Source organism: Branchiostoma floridae, chromosome 13 (assembly GCF_000003815.2).
Source record: "Branchiostoma floridae strain S238N-H82 chromosome 13, Bfl_VNyyK, whole genome shotgun sequence".
NCBI classification, from domain to species: domain Eukaryota; kingdom Metazoa; phylum Chordata; class Leptocardii; order Amphioxiformes; family Branchiostomatidae; genus Branchiostoma; species Branchiostoma floridae.
In genome coordinates, this window is record NC_049991.1 from 21,944,606 (window position 1) to 21,969,191 (window position 24,586).

The following is a 24,586-nucleotide window of genomic DNA, read 5'->3' on the forward strand; positions in this document are numbered from 1 at the left end:
ATCGGGCTGCAGATGAGCAGAGACCGGGCTGCAGATGAGCAGAGATCGGGCTGCAGATGAGCAGAGACCGGGCTGCAGATGAGCAGAGATCGGGCTGCAGATGGGCAGAGACTGGGCTGCAGATGAGCAGAGATCGGGCTGCAGATGAGCAGAGATCGGGCTGCAGATGAGCAGAGACCGGGCTGCAGATGAGCAGAGATCGGGCTGCAGATGGGCAGAGACCGGGCTGCAGATGAGCAGAGATCGGGCTGCAGATGAGCAGAGACCGGACTGCAGATGGGCAGAGACCGGGCTGCCGATGAGCAGAGATCGGGCTGCAGATGGGTAAAGACCCCGGGCTGCAGATGAGCAGAGCAAGGGCTGCAGATGGGCAGATCCCAGCTGCAGATGAGCAGAGACCGGGCTGCAGATGAGCAGAGATCGGGCTGCAGATGGGCAGATCCCAGCTGCAGATGAGCAGAGACCGGGCTGCAGATGAGCAGAGATCGGGCTGAAGATGGGCAGAGACCGGGCTGCAGATGAGCAGAGACCGGGCTGCAGATGGGCAGAGACCGGGCTGCAGATGAGCAGAGACCGGGCTGCAGATGAGCAGAGACCGGGCTGCAGGTAAGCAGAGACCGGGCTGCAGATGGACAGAGACCGGGCTGCAGATGAGGAGAGACCGGGCTGCAGATGAGAAGAGAATGGGCTGCAGATGAGCAGAGACCGGGCTGCAGATGAGCAGAGACCGGGCTGCAGATGAGCAGAGACCGGGCTGCAGATGGACAGAGATCGGGCTGAAGATGAGCAGAGACCGGGCTGCAGATGAGCAGAGATCGGGCTGAAGATGGGCAGAGACCGGGCTGCAGATGAGCAGAGATCGGGCTGAAGATGGGCAGAGACCGGGCTGCAGATGAGCAGAGACCGGGCTGCAGATGGGCAGAGACCGGGCTGCAGATGAGCAGAGACCGGGCTGCAGATGAGCAGAGACCGGGCTGCAGATGAGCAGAGACCGGGCTGCAGGTAAGCAGAGACCGGGCTGCAGATGGGCAGAGACCGGGCTGCAGACGAGCAGAGACCGGGCTGCAGATGGGCAGAGACCGGGCTGCAGATGGGCAGAGGCCGGGCTGCCGATGGGCAGAGACCAGCTGCAGATGAGCAGAGACCGGGCTGCAGATGAGCAGAGACCAGCTGCAGATGGGCAGAGACCGGGCTGCAGATTGGCAGAGAAAGGGCTGCAGATGAGCAGAGACCGGGCTGCAGATGAGCAGAGTCCAGCTGCAGATGGGCAGAGACCGGGCTGCAGATGAGCAGAGACCGGACTGCAGATGAGCAGAGACCGGACTGCATATGAGCAGAGACCGGGCTGCAGATGAGCAGAGATCGGGCTGCAGATGAGCAGAGATCGGGCTGCAGATGAGCAGAGATCGGGCTGCAGATGGGCAGAGACTGGGCTGCAGATGAGCAGAGACCGGGCTGCAGGTAAGCAGAGACCGGGCTGCAGATGGGCAGAGACCGGGCTGCAGACGAGCAGAGAAAGGGCTGCAGATGGGCAGAGACCGGACTGCAGGTAAGCAGAGACCGGGCTGCCGATGGGCAGAGACCAGCTGCAGATGAGCAGAGACCGGGCTGCAGATGAGCAGAGACCGGGCTGCAGGTAAGCAGAGACCGGGCTGCAGATGGACAGAGACCGGGCTGCAGATGAGGAGAGACCTGGCTGCAGATGGGTAGAGACCGGGCTGCAGATGACCACAGACCGGGCTGCAGATGAGCAGAGCCCGGGCTGCAGATGAGAAGAGAATGGGCTGCAGATGAGCAGAGACCGGGCTGCAGATGAGCAGAGACCGGGCTGCAGATGAGCAGAGACCGGGCTGCAGATGGACAGAGATCGGGCTGAAGATGAGCAGAGACCGGGCTGCAGATGAGCAGAGATCGGGCTGAAGATGGGCAGAGACCGGGCTGCAGATGAGCAGAGATCGGGCTGAAGATGGGCAGAGACCGGGCTGCAGATGAGCAGAGAACGGGCTGCAGATGGGCAGAGACCGGGCTGCAGATGAGCAGAGACCGGGCTGCAGATGAGCAGAGACCGGGCTGCAGATGAGCAAAGACCGGGCTGCAGGTAAGCAGAGACCGGACTGCAGATGGGCAGAGACCGGGCTGCAGACGAGCAGAGAAAGGGCTGCAGATGGGCAGAGACCGGGCTGCAGATGGGCAGAGACCGGGCTGCAGATGAGCAGAGACCGGGCTGCAGATGAGCAGAGACCGGGCTGCAGACGAGCAGAGACCGGGCTGCAGATGAGCAGAGACCGGGCTGCAGATGAGCAGAGACCGGACTACAGATGAGCAGAGACCGGGCTGCAGATGGGCAGAGACCGGGCTGCAGACGAGCAGAGAAAGGGCTGCAGATGGGCAGAGACCGGGCTGCAGATGGGCAGAGACCGGGCTGCAGATGAGCAGAGACCGGGCTGCAGATGAGCAGAGACCGGGCTGCAGATGAGCAGAGACCGGTGCTGATCCACTGTCTCCCGGCCGTTGAATATTTCATGCCGAGCGGCGCGGAGAGATCATACATGAAGAGCGCTCTCAACAGGAGGTCGTCTCGGCACAAGTGCGTACGTGATCCTGGAACCTCACCGCTTATCTACGTGATCCTCGTGCGTTTTATCAAACCTATCAGAAGCTTTTGGAACCTTGGTCACATCGTCGCTGCTTATTGTACATGTATCATTACATGTATGCTGAGTCTAAGCCCGTTTAGTTTTCGTCATTGTGATACTCAATAAATCAATTACGGCCATTTATGTTAAAAACAGTAGGTCAGAGGACTATTGATGAATCATCAAAATGCCAGATTTCAGTGCGGTTACTAGGTTTTCTCCGCACATGGTGGATAGATGTAAAGAAAACTTGCAGTCGGATGTACAATAGTTAGAAGTGACAGTTCGTTTAGTGTAACAGAGCCAGCTGCTGCCTCGCCGGCTAGTGCCTGTGAAGTTGGTGTGTTACCCCGAAGGGCTGTTATACCTGCTATAGAATCTACGGTATGGACTATGGAGTATTTGTAAATCGGAGCCAGTATCTAAAACTATACATAGAATTAAACCTAGTACAATACATAGAACTAAACCTAATCTGGAACTATACTCTACATTTACTAGAGTCCAGATTCAATCACTTCAAAGTTTTTATCTAATCTGGAGGACATAAAATCACTTTTGAACAAGGCCGCCTTACGACGGGAAAGTTTGCAGCTTATTTTTCAGATATTTCTTCGACTCTTACATAACCGAAAACAGGACAAATATAACCGGTTAATAAAACTTTTTACAGAGCCCGCTTGTCTGTGATACCGCCCCCTCCCCCTGTACTGTAATCCAAGCATTTTATATAGAACTAAATCTAAAACTATACTTTATATTACTATAATCCAAATTCAATCACTTCTTCAAAGTCTTTATCTAATCTCGAGGGCCTGTTAGGCCGTTAAAGTCACTTTTGAACAAGGCCGTTGCATAACGGAAAAAAGGCTAATAAAACTTTTTACAGACGCCGCTTGTCTGTGATACCGCCCCCTCGCGCTCCCCCTGTAATCCTAGCATTATATATAGAACTAAATCTAAAACTATACTGTATATTACTATAGTCAAAATTCAATCACTTCTTCAAAGTCTGTAATACCGCCCCCCTCCCCACCCACACCTGAGGCTTTCTTTCCGTTTTCCTTTATAAAAGGCAGCTGAATGAAGAAGTGAACCAGAAATAAGCGGGCCCGCCTGCGTAGTCAGCCCGACTCGTGCCGTGGGCGATTATTGGCGCTGCTGTTCAATTATATCATCTGCGTATAAACGGGATCAGCGGGGCAGAAGTACATGCGATCCGGGGGAGAACCATGAATGAGTGGATTGAGGTGGGGGACTTCAAACTTGCGATCCGGGGGTGGGCCATGAATGAGAGAAGCTAGGGGGGCTCAAACTTGCGATCCAGGGGCGGACCATGAATGAGAGGGGAATCACCAAACTTGCAGCCTCCGGTGATGAGCAAAATTCAAGCCAAACGGTATCCCAGTAATACTGAAACTCCCCAAGGGCAAGTGTTACATAACATGATTTGGCATTTGCCTTATCCTTTATAAGCTTACCACATGAACGTTTCTGTGTCATTCTGTCACACGAGCGACAAATGTGGTCCGTATCATGATGACAGGGAAATACGGTCTGTAACACTGTCATGACGTCATCATCTCGGGCGGGTTGCCCTGACTTAGCGCCCCCCCCCCCCCCCTCTCCTTGCAGAGGTCCCTGTCCACCATTGCACTCTTAAGATCCTCGATCGCCACGAATAGGTTTTTCTTGGCAAGTAAGCCGGGGTCACCTAGTAATATAAAGTTATAATATAAAGTTATTTATAATTACATATCCACAGTTTGAGTTCGCTTGTAAGGCACAGTGATGACAGCAATGATTAATGTACCTAGTATGTTCTGAGTTTTTGAAGACCTTAGGAGCATAAACGTTCACAGAAAACTCCTTCTCTTTTTGCTTCTACATATTTCATGCTACTAGCAATTGTAATATATTTCAGTACTTATAGCAGAAATTATCGCCCTTGATGAGTTGTTGTTTTGGCATGGCTTGCTTCACGTCGGCGGGCCCACTGACATTCTCATCGACGGTGCGGACGTTGAGTTTATTGAGCTTATTGAGATACCCTTTAGCTCGAATTGAGCTAATCTTCCAGGGTTCATACAAATAAAAAGACACACAGTATATACAAATACATAAACAGATACAATAACATCCACTCAAGTACAGATTAGACTTACATACATACAAATACATACATAAGGTCTAAAATCACGAGTGAGATCAGAGGGCACATGTTATTTACCCTGAACATTATAATCCGTAAAATTGGTCTATCATCCTCTTAAGCAATCGTGTATCGGAGACAATATTGAAGTCTCTAGGTAGCAGATTCCATTGCTTGACCGATCTGTAATTAATCAAGTTTTATTGCAAATTCTTGCCCGTGGGCTAATTGCATGTAACATACAAGATTCAAAAAGTGTGAAATCCAATATCACAAGTGTCTACTCTAGTCTAAAACTAGTTAAAGATAACTCTAGATCCTGGGTTATTGGATTCGACTCCTTTTTTTAAGTCAGTGGAAGACGAAAGATCCCACCTTTTCTATTATGTGTGGGTTTTGTGGGAGAACTGCTTTAATGAATGAATAGGAAATGTGTAGCGGTGACGACAAACGGCGAGCTGCCTTCCCCCTGCCCGGAACCGGAGCACGTAGCACGCTATCGGGGCACAAACGGTCGTTTCGCAATCAATAGGGTTTTATCAGCCCGTGAATAAATTTTCCGGGAATCTGGCGCTTCGGCGGAGCGGAGGGCTTTCATTATGCATGGGGCGGGTGATTGACAGGAGCGGGACAAGGACGTCATCAGCAACAACGCCTTCCGGGAATTTGAAATGTAATCAATACATTCCCGGAGGAATCCTGCGCCGGATGGGGTCAAGCGGATTGGATTTTTCCAGCATTTGATTAGGTCGATTATGGTCGGTTATGATATTGTATACGATGACCGGAAGTGCGGAATTCGGTTACTATGACGTCGCGGTTTACTGGTAAGATACCTGGAACGATCACAAGTTAAAGTTAGACATGTTTTGTAAATTTACTAAAGACGACCGTCTCACTATGACATTACAAAACGCTGCGCTCCTCTCAGGCTTGAACAAAATAGAAACATACGCGCACATATTGTCATACTAGCATAGAGAGAGGGAGAAAGAAATACTAGTAGTGGAGAGTGAGTAAATGAGTGAGACAATGAGGAAGAGATTGTCAGCCCTATAGCGGATTTAGAACGGGCGTAGGTAAACAGCACGCTCCCCATATGCGGAGTCGTTTCCCGAGCAAAACACTTTTCCTAAGCTACGGTGATAACCCACCCTAGCGATGAAACGGTTCTCCCCTACCCCTCCCTCCAGTCCCACCATCAACGCACCTCCCCCGCCGATAGAAGCGGAGGTTTGCCCCGCGTAGTGCTGAAACCGTGGTGGTTGTGCATTTCGCAGCGTTCCAGTCGGAGAATCTCGGCATTCCGAAACACACACGGCCAGGAATATGTAAGGCCGTTCGCCTCAGATCAGTTGTAATTGTTTTTCCGTGGCTCAGGCGGCGTTTGGGAGGGCTCGGGCCCCGTGCAGGACCAGCGTGCTGATCGGAATGCAGGCGGCGACTCGGGACTTGTGAGGCGGCAGCCACGAGCATAGGCAGCCGCAGAGGGGCGTGGATCTCCGGGAATCGACGGGCTGCGATCTGCAGGTGAGATGGGGAGAACAGGTCCGCAGGTGTGCTGAGGTGTGACGGGAGGAGGAGCAGGAGCGTACGGGAGGCCATGCGTGCAGCTGCCGAGCGCTCGTCCTAGAGGCCCCGGTGTGCCAGGAGCGGGGGGCCCCCTCAGGGCAGGGGGGCGGCAGCAGCGGGCACGGATTACAGCCGCCGGGGGATCGTTCTCACTCGGCGTGAATTCCCGTAAACCTCACTCAATCACGCCGCGTGCATTCCAGGAAACGCCGGATCAAATTACAGAGCAGTGGCTAGTTACAGAGCAGGAGCTGATCATGGCAACCGACACTTGAATGGTCGTGATTTTCGCATCGATCCTCTTACAAACGCAAATCACAGGACCACGCCGCACATTCAGAAGCGCTGCCCTAAATCTTCCCGGACGGGTAAAAGGTGGGTTTAGCCGGGCGATCTTACGGGAAGCGAGCCCGTAAAGTTGCTCACGCGTGTCGAGGCTCGGGTCAGGGGAGTTTACAGCAGTGAGCCCGGGGCAGGGAACGTACGGGCCACTTCCGGGCCGTACGGATATCAGCGCTGTTTTATGCAGATCACCATCAATATCGGAAGCTGCAGGGTACCAAAACGTGGTGGAGAAACACGAGGAAAGGCGTGGTTCCTAACAGGTACGGATTTCGTCTAGAAAAAAGACAATTAGTTCGTAGCGAGCCTTCTTTCTGGAAACCGAAGTGGTGAATTCGTGTTATTTCTGTGAGAGAAAAATTAGGAAATATCTATAATACCTGATAATTGGCATATCAAAACGTCAAGTTGGAAAATTTCATTACAAAATTCAAATTCTCCGTTTTATGTTCTTTGAAGGAACGAAATTGTTGTTTGTAAGAGGAAACGTGTCACTTCCGTTCAGCTTCAGAATAATTGGACTGATGTGCGATATTTACACATGTTGATGTCGTGAAGCGGAAAGACAGGTTGTACATTGTGGCTCTCGGATCATAGAGCAGGACAGGCAAGTCGCTAACCCAGGCTCCCAGACTTTGAACACCCACTTTGTCAGTCCGGGTTTTACTGTTACCGACCCAGGTTTTAGACAAGTAAATTACGGGCTTTGCAGATACAGACCCAGGTTTTCAGCCCGTAGAGCCGGGCATTGCCGTTACCGACCCGGGTTTTGTAACGGGTACCTCGAGGATTTCTGTGTCTTCAAGATTTCCAGCGTGACTCACTTGACTCTCGGATCTGTTTGTCGGCGTCCCGAAGTGAGTCGGATTTGCGGTAATACCGCTCCTGATACTCGCTTCGCCTCCGGCTGCGGCAGGAAGGAGGCTGATAATCAAGTAGCGAAGCTTCCTTTGAGGAAGCCGCAGCAGGAGATCAAAGAGCCGCCGCCGACAGCACCAGCCGTCCTCCTGCAGGCCCAGATAACGCCGCGGACGCGCCGTGAGGAACGGCAGCGGACAGAACCAGCGCGCCGTGCGGCCGGGAACGCCCGTAGTGCCGCCGCGGAGAGCCCGTAGTGCCAGTAAAGATCCGCTCATTCACGTGAAATGCGCGCCCCTGGGGGCACCTTACTCCGCACGTGAGCAGGGCGCGTCCATTTCACGCGAAGGGTTCGTTCCCTTCTCTTCTCTACATTACGCGCTATATAGGAGGTTAATTATTCGTCTTTAAAAAACACCAATTGACATCCGGTCCCAAGAGAGAGAGGAAAGTGACGGCTGGATTGTTCGAGAAAATATCACGAAGGCAACCCTATCCGGAACCGTAAACAGTCTCCACGTGCCAGCCGCCATACGCCGTGCTCACGGCTTCTCCACGCTAGAGAGTCGTTTGAGAGAAACACTTGCGCTAACGAGGGACTTCACTCCCTGTAATCTGTGACAGGAACGTTACAAGCACGTCGCGCCTGACGTACGCTCATCTCCGGATCCAGTCTGACTGTCGCAGTGCTTTACCTCCCGGAGAGCCTTCAGGGTTTCTCCCCACTGCGAAGTTCCGTCCGGCCTTCCGTGCCGCGCTGTCCGCGACTAGCCTCATCTCAGCCCGTCTGCGCCAGGTAGGAAGGAGCTCACCTGCGCCAGGTGTGAAGGAGCTCACCTGCGCGTCTGATCCACCGCTCACGGCCTGACGTTCATCCGTGCCGAGTCCGCGTCTGTCTCCCTTCATCACGCTTCTGAGTGTCACACATTCTGCGGGAGCCGAGTACAAGCGCCCCCCTCCCCCTCTCCACCGCCCGCGTGCCGCCCCCCTCCCCCTTACCATGTCCTCCCATCTGGTGGACGAGTGCGCCGCGCCGCCCAAGAACTGTTTCCGGCTGGTGGTGCTGGGCACGGCGCGCGTCGGGAAGACCGCCATCGTCTCCCGCTTCCTCTTCAACCAGTACGACGATCAGTACACGCCGACCATCGAGGACTTCCACCGGAAGATGTACCGCATCAGGGGCGAGGTCTACCGCCTGGACATCCTGGACACGTCCGGCGTCCACCCCTTCCCGGCCATGCGCCGCCTCAGCTTCCTCACAGGTGGGTCTTTGTTTGTTTGTTTGGGTGTTTGTTTACTTGTTTGATCAAACAAATGTATCCCCTGAAAATCCTTAACACACCAGAAGTCCGCCTTTCCATCAAAGCTCTTTGAAAAGACTCGTCATTTTGCCCTCACCGATACGCGCATTTTGGAGGAGATTTGGCTAACTTGACTGTTACCTTGATACCTAAACCGCTACACTGATGCATAAATTGTTACATTGATGCATAAACTGTTACACTGATGCCTAAACCATTCTATTGATGCCTAAACCGTTACACTGATGCCTAAACCGCTACACTGATGCCCAAACCGTTACACTGATGCCAAAACAGTTACACTGATGCCTAAACTGTTACACTGATGCCTAAACCGTTACACCGATGCCTAAACCGTTACACTGATGCCTGAACCGTTACATTAATGCTTAAACAGTTACACTGATGCCTAAACCGTTACACTGATGCCCAAACAGTTACACTGATGCCTAAACTGTTACATTGATGCCTAAACCGTTACATTGATGCCTAAACGATTACATTGATGCCTAAATCGTTACATTGATGCTTAAACCGTTACATTAATGCCTAAACCGTTACACTGATGTTTAAACCGTTACTCTGATACCTAAACCGCTACGTTGATACTTTAGCCGGTACACTGGCGCCTAAACCATTCTATTGATGCCTAAACCGCTACATTGATGCCTAAATCGTTAGTTACATTGATGCCTAAACCGTTACATTGATGCCTAAACCGTTACATTGATGCCTAAACCGCTACATTGATGCCTAAACCGTTACATTGATGCCTAAACCGTTATACTGATGCCTAAACCGTTACGTTGATACTTTAGCCGGTACACTGGTGACTAAACCATTCTATTGATGCCTAAACCGTTACATTGATGCCTAACCCGCTACATTGATGCCTAAACCGCTACATTGATGCCTAAATCGTTAGTTACATTGATGCCTAAACTGTTACATTCATGAGTAAACCGTCACATGTATACCAAAACAAGTACACGTGCACTGCTGCTGTTGTGCCATCTCCCCTTCCCTGAGTGCCTTATTATTAGCAAGTGTACGTCGTGAGTCCTTGAAAGCATCACTTCAAGACAGAGTTTCCTGGAACGTGATAGAAACAGCGGTGAAAATGACACATCTGTAGCGGATTTGAATCATAACAAGACACTCGAAGGCGTTGTGTCGTCGTAATTGCCCATCATAAGGTCCGCCCTGCCATGCCTGAGGGTTAGCAACATGCGGTGCGAAATGTAGCAAATGTAGCGGTAGAACTGCTACTTTTTAGGAGCGATTGTACTGATGGACTTGTACGATCACTGGTCTTCATAAAGATGGCAGGGTGGGATTGTGTTACACAAAAGACTAACAACTGCCAAATGAATGAAATATAAACTTTTCCCTGTTAATAGAATTTTTCAATCAATCAGTGACTAGTTTTGAATCAGTGACTAGTTTTGACAATTAAACACATACACAAATTTTAGATGACTTTTAGTCCATCATGATCACGAAGTGACCTAGTTCTCGCGAGAGTTACCCGTCAAACCCAGTCACTGATTGATGAAAGATTCTATTAATTGTTTACATACGTGACTAATGAATCTCTTCAACGAAACTTTTCCCTGTTCTTACGTTCTGCCGCTGATGTTGTCTTCTATATAATCATTTATACAAAACGGCTTCGGATCTATTCTGTAACTTTAATTTCTTTCACAGAAAAAACAATGTCGGCAATGAGTTCACCTGTATGATGATTATGAGGGGTAAGCCAATTTCTGGATGAGCATTGGCGACATAATGACATTTTATTGATTACAGTTCCAATCTCCAAATGCATGGCAGGGCTGTGGCGCGCTGAATTGCGTATTCAGGCATTAAAAGAAACACACGGGTACATTAAAACTTAGTAAAGTAATAAAAAGTTAAGTAATGAGTCAGAATAACACGTATGATTAACACCATAGGACAATGCAGACGAGGACAAATGAAATACTTATTACTACAGAGTGATACTTGACAATAGTGAGGGGGGATCTCAACTTGTGATCAACTCGATCAATGGGTACTTCCCAACTCACGGTCTCAGATGGTGTCGCCTCTCCGAGGATGAACATATGTATAACTTTATTGCACAACAATTGTACGAGGTACAAAATATGGCATCTACATTACTACAGTTCTAAAGCTTAACTTAAGGCTTATATAACTGATACAGGAGTTGTAGTATGAAATAAGTTTCTTACATTTATTGGAGGCTTTTACAATCATTTGAAGAATTTGAACTGAACTGAACTGAAGGGTCTCATAACCCCCCCCCCCCCCCTTCGGAAGTCTGAGCCCGTCAGTTTAGCCGCCATGCAGACATTAACCCTGAGACATCGAACCACTCCCGAATGTAGCGGATGTTTCATCTGAAGTATTGACCTCTTTACACCGGCGGGGGTCATCTTTCACTCTCACATAAGGCGGGTATCATGTTTCACTCTCACTGACAGGCGGGTTCCATTCAGGCGCTGGTGAAGTGAAGTTAACCGCATGGAATCTGTAAAAAAAAAACCTATCATTAGTATCATTGCACTGTTGTAGGTCATGGCATGGAATTTAAAAGAACCCTTTAGATTTTTTAAGATTTGCCGGTGATGAATACTGTTCTAGGTTATTTTATTGTAGTATCAACTGCAATTCGAACGTGATACGTTTTTTTTTTCTTCTTCTTAATAAACCATTACACAACCCTTCTTAATGTTCTGTTGTAGGTTATGGTATGGAAAATAAAAGAACCATTATCAATGCACTGTGGTAGGTCATTACATTGAATCTATAAAAAGACTCCTTTCAGGCCGTGTTGTACATGTAACGTTAGTTCACCTTTATCTGTAGGGTAACCTATATCCGTTGTTTCTAAAAAAAAAGACATGGTATTCAAGGATTTAAAGTCGACTGACGGTGGTTTCAAACTGCAATACTTTCGAAATACTGCAGTTTGAAACCACAGTCCGTCGACTTTAAAAACCCAAAATATCCTGTTTTTAAAAACAACGGATATAGGTTTTTCCACGAATCAAGGTGAACTAGCTTTAGGTCATCACATGGCATCTATAAAAACGATCCAATCACGCGCTGATATAGGGACGTATCATCAGGTATATAAATGTCGTTAACCTCCAGGCACGTCAAACTGGTGAGTTCCATGCACATAATGAACGTGTTCAGTAAGGACTCGTTTTAGTAGAACATAAACCACTGGTCGATAGAAGAGCATTGAAAAAATCTTGAAAGAACTTAAAAGACATTGGGAATCATGGGAAGACTATTATATATCGTAGGAAGATCGTTGAAAAATCAACGGGAGAAGCTGGGGTTATTGGAACATTTAAAAGTGCTCACATGGACCGTTGAAAACTTTGTCAACATTTTAGAGGGTGAAGGCCTCGCCACAGTCAGCTCTTCCTTAGCGTCACAGATCTAGGTCCTATGGAGTTACATCAGTGTGGCCTTCACGTCTCTTCTGCCTGGCGTGTCCCACATACGTGTACGGGACGCATGCGCAAACCTCACGTGCCGGGAGCCAGTCTTCCGTCTGTAACGAACCGTAATTTGATACCGCGAGGCGTGATTCGGTTTTAACAAAGCCCTGCGGTCTTCGTGACTGCTGCTTCCGTCCTCTTTTCTTGTGGCTTGTCTTGAGAAAAGCGCGCTGCGTCTTTAGATAACTGCGCTGCGTCTTGGCTTGATTGCTGCCTCCGGTACAGAATCAGAGGGTATCATTTTGTCATTTCACTTCAGTATCGATCGTACTTACGCGTGTTGCCTGGCTGGAATCAATGGCTTGACCAAAATGTATCTACTATGGTGGTACCATTGAGCAATTTCTCCGCTCTGCTAGATGTGTAACTAGATGTAGAATACGTTATTGACACGGCAGAATGACAGGAACGTTTAGTCTACAAAGACTTTAGTGCAATTTGCCTACGTACAAGAGACAAGCGATTGACGATTAAGGTTAGTCACCCAGGTATTAAGATTCGAAATAAGAACAGATCCACGAGCAACTGCATATGATTCTTTAAAACTTTTATACGTTTCAAGTAGCATCCACCATCTTTTGTTAGCGACAACAGATCTGCTCTGTGTCACTGACGAAAGGTAGTTGATGCTAACTTGAAACGTCAGACCGTTTCCAGACCATACTTGACCAGAGTTGCTTTAGTAGCTGCTGCTTGGCATATGAACGGTATATCTGATCATATGGGGCTTGGCTACCGTGCTTACTACGTGTATTCCTGAAGAATTACTGCTGCAAATTCTCGGAGCTGGACATATTCTTTCGAGAAAGTCTGGAAATTTTCCTTCTATCTTCAAGTGACATCCACTGCAGTTCTGTTTTCATTTTTTTTGTAACACTAGAATCCCTGTTGCAATTGTTTGTACAGAATCTGGCAGCTTGGTTTTTAAATTAGTACCCTTTCCAATTTATCTTTGTCTTTCTTTGTATATGGAACCCATACTGTTGCAGCATATTAAAGGTTATGTCTTACGGGTACATGTGCAAGTGACATAGAGAGACTGTTTTTAAAAATCCAAACCCAACCGTTTTTCGGTTACCAGAGGACAACGGGGTAATCATAATTCCGCGGTTACTGCAGGACAGCGAGGTAATTGTAATTTCGCGGCTACCAGAGGACAGTGAGGCAATTATAATTCCGCGGTTACTGCAGGACAGCGAGGTAATTATAAATCCTTGGTTACTTCAGGCACACAGAGGCAGAACTTTTCCCGTGGAAAATCGCTTCTGCCTCCGGGCAATAATCAATGGAGGCTTCGCTGGTGAGGCAAGAGGACGAGGAGATGACAGGGGTGGGGGGGGGGGTGTTCTAAATGGTCTCATCACCCGCCGCTTTGGCTTATCTACATACAAAGGGAAATCATTTCGTGAGCCATTTGCAAGTAGTAAAAGAAACCTAGTTGTTCTTGATATCCCGGAAAGGCATGAGCAACAAAGGACCACCATGTATGTAGATTGTATGAAGATATTTTATTTCATGATTCCTTTCAGAGTCGCCTCCTCAATTCGTAAAGCGATGAGAAAGGACCCAGTGTGCCCGAGACAGGGTGAAATAAATGAATGAATGAATGAATGAATGAATGGATGAATGAATGAATGAATGAATGGATGGATGAATGAATGAATGAATGAATGGTGAATGCGAATGAATGAATGATTGCGAATGAATGAAAGAATGAATGAATGGATGAATGAATGAATGAATGAATGAATGAATGAATGAATGAATGAATGTTATTTCTCGAAAGCTGTACATTGTACAGTTGGTGATAGGCGGGTGTCAGAAAGCTCGGCGGTTTCGAGTCACGATTTCTCAGGGACAAAAGCCGGCCGCCTTGCTGGAAACCGCCAGTTTCATCAGGCGTCCCAGTTTCCCGAGATTCGTGCTTTGGATTATATGACTCCACATGGTGCATAATCCTCGGGGGGGCTGAACGTGAAGGGTCAAGGACCAAATTTTTTATTAGAACCTCTGAAATTCAACACGAGGTGTAATACGTTTATGAAGGTTAGACATCCAGGTAATAACCAAAACGAACAGACACGGAATATGGGCGCTGAATTCGAACTTTTCGTCCTACTATTTCTCTTGTACTTTTTAGGTGTAGTGATATATGTTGATTCATTTATTAGTGCTCATGTAATCTGTATCTCTGTTATATTTAATCTGACCCTTACCTCCCTAATGACCTCAATGAAAAGCGGCCTGCTGGCCGATTTGAGCTTGTCATGAATGAATAAAAGTTCAAACAAACAATATTCGAATAACTTTCAATCTCTACAACTGGATAAGAAAAACGGAGATTTACTTCTGGACGTTCCGAGTGACATCCATCACTCTACCTCAGCGTCACTAGAATGAACTGGCAGAACAATTCAATACACGTGCAGCTAACTAGAAAAATTGGTTGAACATGTCAATTCACTAACTCCTAAGGATCCTATGCAAATGTCACTAAATGAGTGAATGTGGAAACGTAGCGTAATGCATTAGGGAGGTTTTATTTTAGATTTCATTCAACCCGGAATAGGACCGCCTGATTCCCGCGTAAAGCACGTTAAGTGACGGGAGGAAATAGACCTGAAGCTTTTGGCACGTTTCTAAATTTATCACATGCGTAATGAGCACCGAGAATCCCCGTTTTAGTCTAAACAAGGAGGTTAGATTTTTTTAAACCTCTTTGGTCTAGAATTCACTCAATTCGTCATCATAGGACCGACAAATTTCGTAAGTGTAAAGCGTACTAGTATTAAGTAAAAAGATAAAAAGACGTGGTGCTACCAGCATGACCGGATGGTAATGATTATGATGCATTTGGCACGTTTCCAAATTTATCACATGCGTAATGACCACCGAGAAGTAACCGTCATTTATAATCCGGTAACCCCCATGCAGACCCATCCCCGAAAGGTACGGAGCTTCCCCCTCCCAAACATGCTCCATTGCCGTTATCTAAGAGCGAGGATTGTGCAGTGCATCAGTTAGATCGATAATTACGCATTCGGCACATCAGTTCTTGTAACATGTCCAATGTTGGCTCTACTCATTTCAAAAGCCTGAGTGTTCCCTTACTTGTGCATCATGGCCAGCCCTACATGTTCCGCCGGTATCGTCAAAAAGAAGCTGAAATTTGAAAAGTGAACATTATAATTTTACGGATAAAAAAACTACAGGGACGTTTCAACGTGTATTATCATTAGGCCACGTTGATTTGATTATATGGATGACATCCGCGCTCGCACCAATTTTCGGCCATTTCAAAAAAAAAAAAAAGTTTTCGACCACACAATAAATTGTGCAAAGCAGCTGTTAAATGAGCACAAATATTCCGTAGATTGAAAAAAAAAAGTATCAGAAAACAGATAACTAATGCCATATATAGAATGCCAAAATGAATCTAAAGTCAAAGAATAAGATGTGAAAAGACGGAAAGAAGAAAAAAATCTATTGTTGGTTGGGGGAGGTACCAGTACAGAAAATTCAGGTCCAGAGGATCATGGTATACCATACTATGTGTGTTTAGTCCTATGTTCAACCTTCCTGGCCACTTTGATTTCATACTGAAGGCAACTTTTTTTTTTGCCAAACTTTTTTTTATTCGCTCGCTCGCATCAGTTTTGGAGTTCCCGGAGGATGTCATCCACATAATCAAATCAACATGGCCTTAGCAAAAAAATAAAATGAAAAAAAATTCAAGGGTCTCAGTGGCAAGCGTGCAGATGTTGACACACTCGCGCACCAAATCCGTAGGTGTTTTTTGGCACCTTTAGACAGATTAGCCGTAAGGCTCGGTGGGCGTCACTCCACCGTCATGGGGACAGGGGCATGGCGAGTATCGAACTCAGGACGTTCTAATTCTGATTCCAACTAGCATATCTACATATAGTAAAAAGGCAAAACATTCGCGGAAGTTTAAGCACGGCCCAAAAGCTTTTGTTCCTATGATGACGAGAAAGGCGCAAAATCTATTTGTGTAATCGGTATTGTATATGTGGTATTATTTAATAAAATGCTGCGGCTTCTCCGTAAACCACAGAACTGGTTTGTCGCGGCCTCTTGCAGAACTGAAGCCAGAGTAGGCAGAATCGAACAGTCATTAGATGGGACGTTATAATTAGAACTTGTCATGATTCACGTCATCTGGCTTTAATCAAGGGACTCTGGGATTACTTTTTCTTTTTCAGTACCACTGGAGTCAAAAAAGATGAGAAATAAATGAATACACTATTATTTGGTATGACCTTACCCTGTGTGTTTAGCCATATGTTCAACCTACCTGAGTAGTAGTAGTAGTAGTAACCTTTATATACTGGTAATGCCCTGTCGGCCTACATTTGTAGGCCGTTCTTCCCAGAGCACCAGTTGAGGGGAGGGGTCACGGAAAAAAATAGATAGAAAATTAATACAAAATAGCTATTCACACTAAATACAATCATATCGAACTCATAATATCGCAATGGTCCGGTCCGTAAATCAGAGATAACAGTTCAAAGTCAATCCATGTCGGAAAGCTCGCAGAGAGGGAGAACTCCGCACATCTTCTGGGATGACGTTCCAGATTGCCGGAACCTGACCACTCAGATTTCATGATGAAGTGGACCTTTGTTTGCTTAACGTTTTCTTATCCGCACTCTCGCACCTGTTTTGAGGCTCGCAGAAGATGACATCCATATAATCAAATCAACATGGCCTTAAATCGGCTGACAGGACTCCTGGTCCATCTGTTATCCGTGTAATAATTGCACATGAACATTTTCCCTTTTTAATCACCGTTCCAATCTCCATGTTCCCACCAATAACCATTAAACATACCCGTGTTCAGGCTGGCTTTATTTCTTCCATCCGGACGATAATCACGCATTTGGAGAACGCGAACGCCGTTCTGAGTGTTCCCTTGGGGGTGGAATAGTCCCGAATCCATCCCGTGCGCGTGGCCACACATACACACCAAATCAAACCTCCAGTAGGCAGTGTTTCTTCTTTATGTTAAAAATTAGATGTACAACGGCGCAGCAACTAACGCATTGCCATTTGTAACATGTTTATTTTACAAAAGGAATATCATGAAAACTGTACGAATACAAAAAGCCAAACCCCCAGTAGGCACTTTTTCTTCTGTACGCTGAGAATTACACGTACACGGCTGTATCTTATTTCTTTATGACCCATAGATCTGTAGATGTTTACTTTTGATCACTTGCCGCTATGATTTTTATTGTGTAGTGTCACTTAATTTTATTTCTCATTGTTGTTTAGCTCTATTTTTTTTGATCGTGTATATTACGTTCCATCATTATCTAGATTATGTACATCACACTACTGTTAAGTTTCTGAGGGGAAGCCACGCACGAAAAGCTGCATAGGCTTCTGCTACCCTTTGCATGTTTATTCTACATTCTTTTATTACCATTTTGTTTTTGAATAATTTGTTGAATATGTGCGTAAATAAACCAAATAAAATCAGGGTACAGCGCCTAACGTATATGTATATATATATATATATATATATATATATATATATATATATATATATATATATAGAGAGAGAGAGAGAGAGAGAGAGAGAGAGAGAGAGAGAGAGAAAAGGTATTTTGGGATAGCGAGTTTCAAACCGGACAGACGATGGTTTCAAACCGTATATTGAATATCTTACAATTTCAAACGTCCGTTGACTTGATACTGTATCCCTAAATACCTTGTTTTTATAAACAACGGATATAGGGTACCCCAAGAATAAAGGTGAACTAGTATTACAAGGCGCAACGACTAACGTATTGCCATTTGTAGCATGTTTATTTTTACCAGGAAAGCTGCACGATACAAATACCCAGGGAATAATCAGATACATTGCAATATCGATCGCGCGTCGGTTCACTTTCCCACCCATTAGATTCCGTAATAGAATTCATCATGCAATAATAAATCTCATGACCTAGTTTTACCTGCTCTATGCTGTTTCATATAGCGCTATAGCTTAGCCTGTCCTTACCCATTCTTGTCGAATATCATTTTCTTATATTACGGAGCTTTCATCATTGATGAAAGATTCTTACTTAGATTTGTATTGTCAATGTATGTTGTGATTTTGTACCATAAAAATTGAAAAAAGCTTCACAAATAATTTAAAGCTATACGTATCCAAAATATTGAACAAGAAACCATATCATCCGTTACTCGTCCATATATATTTGCCTGTTATAAGGTCAGCGCAATACAAATCCTCTGGTTACGGCAGCAGCACCGGTCACGGACTCATTGTGATGTATTTTTGTCGAGAATCGCTTTGTCGTGTTTTTATCTGCCGTGTTGAATGAATTATTTATCCGGTGGGGCGGCAGTGTTTCTGCAGTACATATCACTGTGCCGTCTGCACGGACTGGGCGCTTCCGCAACCCTTTGTCTGTAAATATAACCAAAATAGTCGCGCGATTCACAAAGCCTCCTTCAGGCTTTCCTGCGGGTTGCGGGGATCGTAGAATTCGAAAAAAAAAAACCCAAAACAACGGGAAATTGGTCAGAGGAGTACACACTTAGGTTCATGTACCCCCCCCCCCCCTCACACACACAACACCATCCCATACAGCCCCACCCCTGCGCGGCCGGCCAACTTCTCTGGTAGCAAAACTCCCCTGGCAAATTATTCTCCCTACAAAAGCCAGCGTAGTCAGCCTGGAAGAGATTACGATCAATACACAGAAATACTGTATAAATGTAGATCTATATTCCCCTTCAATCTCACAAAATTACATAGCAAACCTATAATACAACAATACACTTTAGGTTTTTTCTAACATACATTTCTAATATGTTATCTATAATAAGACGAAGTCTTAACCAACATTGATCATGATAGACTTAAAGTATGATAGACTTTATAACATAATACGGGGCTGGGAAGCTGAAAAGGCCCAATATCGCGTCATGCTGCCACAACGAACGCAGAGATCCTATAGGTTCGAATCCTATGATATGTTCCCGAAGTTGTGCCATTGTGAAAGGCACTTAACACGACTTTCCTCGCTCCACCCCGGTGTAGAAACAGATAGCTGACTTCGGTTGGGGAGGTTAAAAGTGTTGAAGGAAAGGGTTCGGTCCCGCCTTCCAACACCGTGACACAGTGGACAGCAAGGCATTGCCACTACGGCCTCAGAAAAGGCTATGTCGCGTATACTTTTACCTCATGATTATAGTCACTTGTTTCTACCTCAGTCCTGTCACCATTGTTATCTACACCAAAGTCTTTTATTTTATGTATGTTTACTATATATTCTGTATGTTCCATCTTGCAATTAGCCCTCGGGCAAGAACTTGCAAATAAACTTTCTACTATCGTTGAAGAGGTTCATCAGTCACGTATGCATACAGACTACAGTTAGAACAATTTTCTTCAATCAATGACTGTTTTGTAAAGGTACAGTACATACCTCCCAAAGTTTCGATGTCTACCCGTGACGAAGATGTGCTGTTAGACATCGAAAATGCCTTTACAAAACAGCCATTGATTGATTGAAGAAAATTGTTGTAACAGCTTTTCTACTATGTTTTTATGGCATCCCCGGACCCAGCACGGGGCTTCAGAGTAAATGGAACGTGGATAATTTTGATTTATGGCCATATAAAAGCTCCGATTGTTCCGCTATTTTGTCGCCAGCGGTTGAGAAAGGGCAGGCGCGGACGTCCCGGGGAGGGGTATTATTTATTCATATCACCTACAGGGCTCGAAATACCGCCTGAATATGCAGGCTAGTGCAGGTAAACTTGGAGCTGTGCAGGTACTTCTGGTGTCTACCTGCACTGGTCCATGTACTGAGTATGTACAGGCAAGGACGTTATATGAGATCCTATATAACGTCCCTGGTACAGGTTAGTGCAGGTAAGGTTGGAGCTGTGCAGGTATTTCTGGTGTCTACCTGTACTTGTCCATGTAATGAGTTTGTACAGGTTAGTGCAGGTAAATTGGAGCTGTGCAGGTATTTCTGGTGTCTACCTGCACCTAACCTGCACTGGTCCATGTACTGGGTACATACAGGTTAGTGCAGGTAAACTTGGAGCTGTGCAGGTATTTCTGGTGTCTACCTGCACCTAAACTACACTGGTCCATGTACTGGGTATATGCAGGTTAGAGCAGGTAAAACTGGAGCTGTGCAGGTATTTCTGGTGTCTAGCTGCACCTAACCTGCACTGGTCCATGTACTGGGCATATGCAGGTTAGTGCAGGTAAGGTTGGAGCTGTGCAGCTAGGTATTTCTGGTGTCTAGCTGCACCTAACCTGCACTGGTCCATGTACTGGGTATATACAAGTTAGTGCAGGTAAAATTGGAGCTGTGCATGTATTTCTGGTGTCTAGCTGCACCTAACCTGCACTGGTCCATGTACTGGGTATATACAAGTTAGTGCAGGTAAACTTGGAGCTGTGCAGGTATTTCTGGTGTCTACCTGCACCTAACCTGCACTGTTCCATGTACTGGGTATATACTGGTTAGTGCAGGTAAAATTGGAGCTGTGCAGGTATATCTGGTGTCTACCTGTACGTAACCTGCACTGTTCCATGTACTGGGTATATACAGGTTAGTGCAGGTAAAATTGGAGCTGTGCAGGTATTTCTGGTGTCTACCTGCACCTAACCTGCACTGCTCCATGTACTGGTTTTATACATACATGTCCTATGAAGTAGGTGTATGTGGTTTGTTATTAGCTGCATTGACTGTTAAGTATTAAAAAAAAAAAACAATGGTTCAGTTACAACAATTTTCTTCAATCAATCAATGACTGTTTTGTAAAGGTACAGTACATACCTTCCAAATTCATCTCGTGTTCTCTCACGAGAATTGAGACTACGCCATTCCCCATGACAAAGATGTGCTGGTAGACACCGAAAATTTGGGAGGTATGTACTGTACCTTTACTAAACAGTCATTGGTTGAAGAAAATTGTTGTAACTGTATGCATACGTGACTGATAAACCTCTTCAACGAAACAATGGTTCCTGAACAATTTTAGTATGATGCATACTTCCTAAATTCAGAGTGGTGCAGGTAAAATTTGTCTGGTGCAGGTAATTTTCAATGTTACCCGCACCTGTGCAGGTATGCAGAAAAAAGTATTTTAAGCCCTGATTTCAGACGTGAACAGAACCATGGGAGCGATACGGCAGTGACTAATGTCACACGCCGGTCTGCGGGGACGGACATGTCGGGATGCGGACTCACACATGTCAGTTTAAAGGGTAAACGGGCTCGATCTTCAGACATGTCATGAACACGAAAAGAAACAATATCAAGAAAAGAAACCGACAGGGTTAGCCCCTGGCTAGCTGGGCAGCCCTGGCTGTTTGTAAACAGCTGAACAAACACATAAAAATAGACAAACAGACTCCGAACGAGTCGAGTGTAATTTTCTGTGAAAAGGGTTTTTTACATATTCCAAGGCCAGACTTTTGTCAAGTGTAATCAAAAATATCATGGGACTTGCAGTTATGCTTTCCCCCTTGAATTGACTTAATGTTTCATTTCTGCCTCCGGGCTTGCAGAAACAAGAGAAAAGTCAACAGCATTCCCTCAACAAGGAAACAGTTCTCAAAATGTACAATTCCAAAGGGTGACTTTTTTTGTCGAATGGCTTGTAGAATATAATCTGTGATGACATGATTTTGCCAGTGTTTCACCTGTAACGATGTCATTTTGTACAGGCTTTTGTCAAATGCAATCAACAACATCATGATCTCCTACTGGGACTTGCTTTTATGCGTTTTCCCCTAGCTCCATGCAGTCGCTTCATTTTTCTCTCAGGGCAGATGTCATATGCCTCCCCACATTCTCAACGCCGTGCAGAACGGAGCTCCTTATCATTACATACAGCCGGAGGCGCCGCATGGTCTTATGCAAGACTTCAAATTACTTTCACAAGGCGTTGTCATCTCCCTTGTTCAACGAAACGGCTACGATACTGAATACATCTGCACGGTTAGTGACTAATACATGCAAACCCTTCCGAGAATAACATTTACTTCTGTATTCATCATGCCCTGTTCTAAAACTGGAAACGTACATTCCGAAAATAATTTCATCGGTTTGGTGGAACATAGGATATTGGAGATTTGCACAACCCGCATGTCTCACACCTGCCGACATAACAAGGAACAAGGATACCTGCTGATCTCCTCGTTATGCCCCCCCCCCCCCCCAAACACACACACACACTCACGTCGTACAGAACGGAGCTCCTTATCATTACATACAGCCGGAGGCGCCGCATGGTCTTATGCAAGACTTCAAATTACTTTCACAAAGCGTTGTCATCTCCTTTGTTTAATGAAAAGGCTACGTTACTGGATACATTTGCACGGTTACTGATTTATACATGGAAACCCTTCCGGGAGAGCCAAAAGGGCGAATAACTTTTACTTCTGTATTCATCAAGCCCTGTTCTAAAACTGGAAACATACATTCCGAAAATAATTTCATCGGTTTGGTGGAACATAAGATATTGGAGATTTGCACAACCCATATGTCTCACACCTGCTGTTACTAGCAGTGCAGATTTATTCAGTACAGTGTTAGTAATTAATACCTGGAAATTCTCCCGGGATTGCCAAAAGGGCGAATAACATTTAGTTCTGGATACATTAATCATTGATCAAGTGCTGTTCTAAAACTAGAAAGGAAACATCTTCAAGCAAATGCAAAATGTTTACCTTCACGTTGTCTAGCCGAACAAACTACGGCTCTGCAGATTTGTTTATTCCTACTCAAGCACAAGTGTGGTGACCAGCCCCTCAAGCTCTAACCTGCCACTTGCTACATAAGTTAATCCAGTAACCATGGTGACAGCGGTCTGGTTCAGTTTCCCGTTGACCTTATGTTATAAAAGGGAGAAGAAGAAGGGGAAACGCAGCAAAAACAATGTTACCTTTCGGTGGAGGTAAACATATTACCTAGACAGCAAAAGAAGCATGTCAGTCATGATCAGACAAAGTGTAACATTGACGAAGAACCGTCCGTTCCACTGAAAGCACAAACTCGGTTGCTGATCTTCATCCTGCCACTTAATACGTCATCTAAACTACCTCCTCCAGTAACCATGGTGATAGTACAGATCATCATCGACCTTATGTTATATAAAGAAGAAACGCAGCTTTCCGTTGGAGTGAACATAACAAGACAGCAAAAAGAATCTAAGTAAACAGTCATGATCAAACAAAGCTCCAACTCGGTTGCTGACAAATGGCGGGAGAGATGAACCGGAGACCCGTCCAGCCCCGGGCGGCGTGTGACTGATGGCACCCCGCTACCGGATGAGCCGTGTGATCACCGTCTCTCATCAGTGGTACCGTCTCTACTCCATCATCTCCGCATCCGTTAAGCAGGCCATTTCTCTCATCACCATCTCTACAGATTCCGCATCCGTCCTACAGGACATCTCCCCCCCCTCTCTCTCTCGGTCTCCTTCTCTCTCTCTCCCTCCCCGTCTCTCTCACCATCTCTTTCCCCCTTCCTCTTTTCTCTCTCATCAACATCTCTACTCCATCATCTCCGCATCCGTTAAGCAGACTATTGCTCTCATCACCATCTCTACAGTACTACACATCCATCCTACTGGACATCTCTCTCCTTTCTCTCCCTCTCTCATCACCATCTCTACAGTCTCCCCATCCATCCTACTAGACATCTCTCCCTCTCTCTCCCTCTCTCCATCTCTCGCTACCTCTCTCTTTCTCTTTCTCCCTCTCTCCATCTCTCTCCCCCTCTCTCTTCTCTCTCTTCTCACCATCGCTACTCCATCATCTCCTGACGGACATCACAGGACATGTCAGTACGAATGTCCGTGTGGCTCAAATGATAGCAGCCTCACGGTTCAGCTCCGGTTCCAAATTAGTCGGTAACTGGTAGACACCAATTCAAACCCTTAGAAGACATCGCGGTTTGTTCTGCATTCGCCTTTCAGAAAGAACGTACGTAAAGTGGGTGTTCCGTGTTGAAGGAGGCGCTTCACATACGTTAAACGGAAAACCCCTGCCTGTAGAAATAGTGAGCTATTTTGCTGACCTTTGCGGCAAGATGAATTTTCTGACCTTACAGGCAACACAAGATGAACAACATGTTTTCATCAGGCCGATCAGTTCCCTCTGCATCCGAGAAACCGCCGATTTCCCCCCGGGGAAGGTTCCAT

The 24,586-nt window shown here is 46.1% G+C and overlaps 1 protein-coding gene across 1 annotated transcript in view; it reads left to right on the plus strand.

Annotated features, from left to right (window-relative positions):
• Positions 1–7,911: 7,911 nt before the first annotated feature.
• The window catches only part of LOC118429218 (GTP-binding protein Rhes-like), a 51,714-nt gene continuing 35,039 nt past the window's right edge, over positions 7,912–24,586 (plus strand). Inside the window, exon 1 of the mRNA XM_035839681.1 lies at positions 7,912–8,822. Coding sequence (XP_035695574.1) covers positions 8,561–8,822 — 262 coding nt within the window. The 5' untranslated portion in view covers positions 7,912–8,560. The remainder of the gene's footprint in view (positions 8,823–24,586) is intronic.